We start from the raw sequence: 4,994 nt of genomic DNA, 5'->3' as shown, positions 1-4,994 counted from the left end.
GGTCGAAAGATAGATTTTCCATCATAAGGAACAAAAACAATATGTGCAATGTATTATTTAGTAGAAATTGTCATGGTACATTAAGTAGGTTTGCCATCATAAAGAAAATTAAACTTGCCATGGGCTATGGAGTTAAATTGCCATGGGGTTTAAATTTAATTTTCCATGGTTGTAAGGTTAATTTTCCATGGACTTTAAATTGAAATTTCCATGGGTGCAAAAATAAATTGCCATGGGAAAAAGGTAAAAAAAACGCCATGGGCTATGAGTAAATTTTGCCATGGCTTTAAAGTTAATTTACCATGGTTGTAAGGTTAGTTTGCCCATGGACTATAAAACAAATTTTCCATGGGTTGTGAAAATTAAATTGCCATGGGTATAAGGTAAATTTTACAATGAGTTGTGAGTAAATTTTGCCATGGGATGTACCATTAATTTGCCATGCCTGTAAGGTTAAACTTGCCATGGACTATAAAATAAATTTATCATGGGGAGTGAAGTTAAAATGCATGGATGTAACGTAAATATCCATGGAAAATTTTATTTTATATCTATGGCAAAATTGTTGCATATACTATGGTAATTTCTTTTTACTCAACACAAATATCCATGGAAAAAAGTATATGTTTTTGCTTATGAAACAAAACAAATTTGTCGTGATCTAAATAAAAAATTGTCATGGTTAACTGCAAATAAATTTGCCACGATCCGTTAAACTAAATTTGTCACGATGTGTGCACTAAAATTGCGATTATCTAGAAAAATAAATTTGCCATGGCATATACATGACATGATGGCAAAAGTATGCATCAGTAATTTTGCATGGCAACATTCTTCGAATTGCAAAAAATGACAAAACACACACACACAAAATTGTCATCATGACAACATATCATTTTAGTTGCTATGGCAAACACATTTTTAAATTAATAAAATTATATATTCTTTTAATTCTCATGGCAACTGCATGCTTTAAGTTGCCATGCATTTACTGATAAAATTAACAAAATTATAGTGAGTTTGTAAATCGCAAAATCTTTTGTGCATCTCCTCGGGCATTACATGGTAATTTGAGAAAAATGAGCTGAAAATGAAACAAAAGGGTTATGCAACATATTAAGCAAAGTGTATATCATCAGATGCATGGCATTGTTTTGTTGTTGGATTTGGCACCATCTTGTGTCACAAAGATGAGATGGGATTTCGTAGTGTAGGAAAATAAAAAGTAAAGCAACAATGAGAGAGGGGGGGGGGGGGGGTGAGGAGGGATAATACCATACACACTGGCAACAACACAACAGACTCTACGGACCCCCCGCATGAACTCGTCTAATGGCAACATTCTTCGAATTGCAAAAAATAAAAAAACACACACACACACACAAAATTGTCATCATGACAACATATTATTTTAGTTGCTATGGCAAACACATTTTTAAATTAATAAAATTATATATTCTTTTAATTCTCATGGCAACCGCATGCTTTAAGTTGCCATGCATTTACTGACAAAATTAACAAAATTATAGTGAGTTTGTAAATCACAAAATCTGTTGTGCATCTCCTGGGACATTACATGGTAATTTGAGAAAAATGAACTGAAAATGAAACAAAAAGGTTATGCAACATATTAAGCAAAGTGTATATCATCAGATGCATGGCATTGTTTCATTGTTGGATTTGGCACCATCTTGTGTCAAAAAGATGAGATGGGATTTTGTAGTGTAGGAAAATAAAATGTAAAGCAACAATGAGAGGGGGGAGGGGGGTGAGGAGGGATAGTACTACACACATGGGCAACAACACAACAGACTCTACGGACCCCCCTGCATGCACTCGTCTAACCCCCCCCCCCCCCCCCCCCCCGCGATTTTCACTAGTGGACCCGCCTTACTTATCTAAATTCCAGCCAATCAGCCTCAACCACCCAGTAAATCCTCCGTAGACTGCCCTTGAGTCTAGCATTTCCCGGTGAGGAGCTACGTGCACGTAAAACAGACGAACGGGATAGCCGCTCCCCAACGTGCCTGAGCGGTTATTAGCTCATCACCGCCTCGAAGCTCTCCGCCACCGCAGCTCGTTCCCAAACACCACCACCATCCGAGGTACCCCCCCCCCCCCCCCCGCGTGATTTTCACTGGTGGACCTGCCTCACTTATCTAAATTCCAGCCAATCAGCCTCAACCACCCAGTAAATCCTCCGTAGACTGCCCTTAAGTCTACCATTTCCCGGTGAGGAGCTACGTGCACGTAAAACAGACGAACGGGATAGCCGCTCCCCAACGTGCCTGAGCGGTTATTAGCTCATCACCGCCTCGAAGCTGTCCGCCACCGCAGCTCGATCCCAAACACCACCACCATCCGAGGTATAACCCCCCCCCCCCCCCCCCCCCCGGTTGTCGCATCCTACATCTCCTTCTTCTCCCCATGACCCTGCAACCTCCTAACCGCCATCGCTAACAAGTTCTTCCTTCACAGGGTCCTAGCGCCGAGCTGCTTGTAACCCGCTGCACCGCCTAGCCGTGTTCGTCACCGGAGCTCTTTCCGCAATGAACCACCGACAAATTCAAGGGCGGCCTCGCCGGATCCTTCGATTCCTCGTCTTCCCAAGCTCCACCGCCGGCCATGTGCATTGATCCCGGCTAGGAGCTCGCGCGTCACAGACGAGCAGGCGGTGAACGGTCTCCAACATCTCTCTCACTGTGTGAGACGAGGGGTGAATAGAAAATGTGAGAGTTTGACCGAGGGAGTAGAGAGAGTGCGTGGTGGGGTGAAGAGAAAGACGTATGGCCGTGGAGGAAGGAGGCGTTCGCGACGACCCGTGCTTTTCCCGAACGAAAAAATTCATTGACATGGCTGATTAACCTGCTTTAGATTATTGTTTCTTGTCAAGAGCGTGCATATTCTCACGCTAGCCGTTCCGCGCCGCATGCAAGCTTGGCGTGAGCCTTATACTATACGCGGTCGCCGCAGATGCAGGCGGCTCGCGTTACGCGTGACGAAAACCAGTAAATTATAACACACTAACTTAACGACCGCAGTAACGATCGATACATTACAGCCGCCTTTTAGCTTGGACACGCTCCATAGCCCTGCAAGCGAACTCAACATCACGGAGTACTCGATCGTCAACACGTACGTACCGGCGCGCGCGTGCATGGCTGGGAGCAGCGCCAGGGCGGCCGCACCCATCCTCCCCACCGTCGTCTTCGTCTTCTTGCTGCTCCTTCCTCTCTCCGCCGTCCGCCATGCGCGGGCGCAAGAAACTGGTAGGCCATCGATCGAGTGCACGCGCACGTAAGTAGGTAAGCAGGAATGATTGGTCGATGTGTTGGGTCGCGCTGATCGCTTCGTTTTGTCGTCGATGCATGCATGTAAAACTCAGACAGCGAGGCGGAGTTCAGCTACCGGAGCGGCCGGGACAACAGCCCGGACCGGTGGGGCCTCCTCCGGTCGGACTGGGCAGCCTGCTACTGGGGCCGGATGCAGTCCCCGATCCGCGTCCCCGGCGCCGGCCGGATCGCCGGCCCCCGCAACGGCCGCCTCGCCCGCACGTACCGCTCCTCGCCGGCCACCCTGGTGAACCGCGGGCACGACATCATGGTGAGGTTCGACGGCAACGCGGGGTCCCTGGTGCTGGACGGCGTCTCGTACCGGCTCCGGCAGATGCACTGGCACTCCCCCAGCGAGCACGCGCTAAACGGGAGCCGGTACGACCTGGAGCTGCACATGCTCCACCAGAGCGACAAGGCGAGCAACAAGTACGCCGTGGTCGCGCAGCTCTTCCAGATCGGGGAGCACCGCGACGAGATCCTGCACATGGTATCCTATCCTCTCGTTTCATCGGCACCACCAGATGCATTCAGTCTGATCGGGGAGTACGTGACATGTATGTATGCATGTAGCTGGAGCCGTTCATCGAGAGGATCACGGACAGGAGGCAGGGGCACGAGGAGGAGATCGACTACGAGGTGGACCCGAGGAGGCCCGTGAGGGGGAGCGACACGTTCTACAGGTACACGGGCTCCTTCACCACGCCGCCATGCACCGAGGGCATCGCCTGGGCGGTGGCCACCAAGGTGCGGCATGTGTCGCGTCACCAGGTGGAGCTGCTCAGAGACGCCGTCCACGACGTACGTGACCATGCATATGCATCAATGCATGCACACTTCCATCCATCTTTCTCGTTGGATATGTGGTGACTTTGTTACTGGCATCTTTAGTTTTGGTGTCTAATTAACTTGGCTAATCGTGTGGGTGCACGTGCGTGCAGCATGCCAGGAGGAACGCTCGGCCGCTCCAGGAGGCCAACGGCAGGGGCATCGCCCTGTACTACAGCTGGCCTCGTTCCGGTGCCGGGAATTAAGACGGCCGGAAGCACTGAATCTGTTGCGTTAACCCTGTTGCACTGAACATTGTAACGTAGTTGATCTTGCAGGCACTGAATCTACGTTCATGCTGTGGCTGAATATATAGGACATAACTTACATGTTTTTTTTCTGTTGTAATCACGTAGATGCAGGCCACGATCTGTCCGTGTGATGGCACGGGATAACCGGATCATGACCAGCAAGTTTGTTAGGCTGAATAAAAGGAAAAGCCCGAAAAGACGCAAGGTTGAACGCATCCCTCTCCTCTCTGCCCAGTGTTCGCGTGTCTTCTGGACCACCTGGTGTTCTTCTTCCTCCTCTAGTGAGTGAGTGTAAGATCCAGGCACGGAGCCTAAAATCCTCTGGTGAGTGAGCGTAAAATCCTAGAAGGAACGTAAAATCTTCCTAGGAGCATAAAATTCACCCTGGAGCCTAAAATTTATGCTAACATTTCGCATCAGAGCCACTATTTCGTAGCGATCCGGCTGTCGAAGGAGTTGTGGCGGCGGTGATGAGTACCTCCCGGAAGAAGGACGTCACCAGCATGAGCGGCAAAAAGTACGCACCAGCCCGAAGAGAGACGGAGATGAGAACGCAACGGTCGTGTCGCGCACGTTGACGAGG

General features: G+C 48.9%; 1 protein-coding gene across 1 annotated transcript; it reads left to right on the top strand.

Annotated features, from left to right (window-relative positions):
* The first annotated feature begins 3,035 nt into the window (after window positions 1–3,035).
* On the top strand, window positions 3,036–4,626 carry LOC123166426 (alpha carbonic anhydrase 7). Its single transcript, XM_044584233.1, has 4 exons — window positions 3,036–3,269; window positions 3,386–3,822; window positions 3,906–4,133; window positions 4,274–4,626. The coding sequence occupies exons 1-4, from the start codon at window positions 3,158–3,160 to the stop codon at window positions 4,364–4,366; spliced, it is 870 nt and encodes a 289-aa protein (XP_044440168.1). The 5' UTR covers window positions 3,036–3,157; the 3' UTR covers window positions 4,367–4,626.
* The last annotated feature ends 368 nt before the right edge of the window (window positions 4,627–4,994 follow it).

Source organism: Triticum aestivum, chromosome 7D (assembly GCF_018294505.1).
Source record: "Triticum aestivum cultivar Chinese Spring chromosome 7D, IWGSC CS RefSeq v2.1, whole genome shotgun sequence".
Classification (NCBI taxonomy): domain Eukaryota; kingdom Viridiplantae; phylum Streptophyta; class Magnoliopsida; order Poales; family Poaceae; genus Triticum; species Triticum aestivum.
This window is presented reverse-complemented; position numbering and strand designations above follow the sequence as displayed.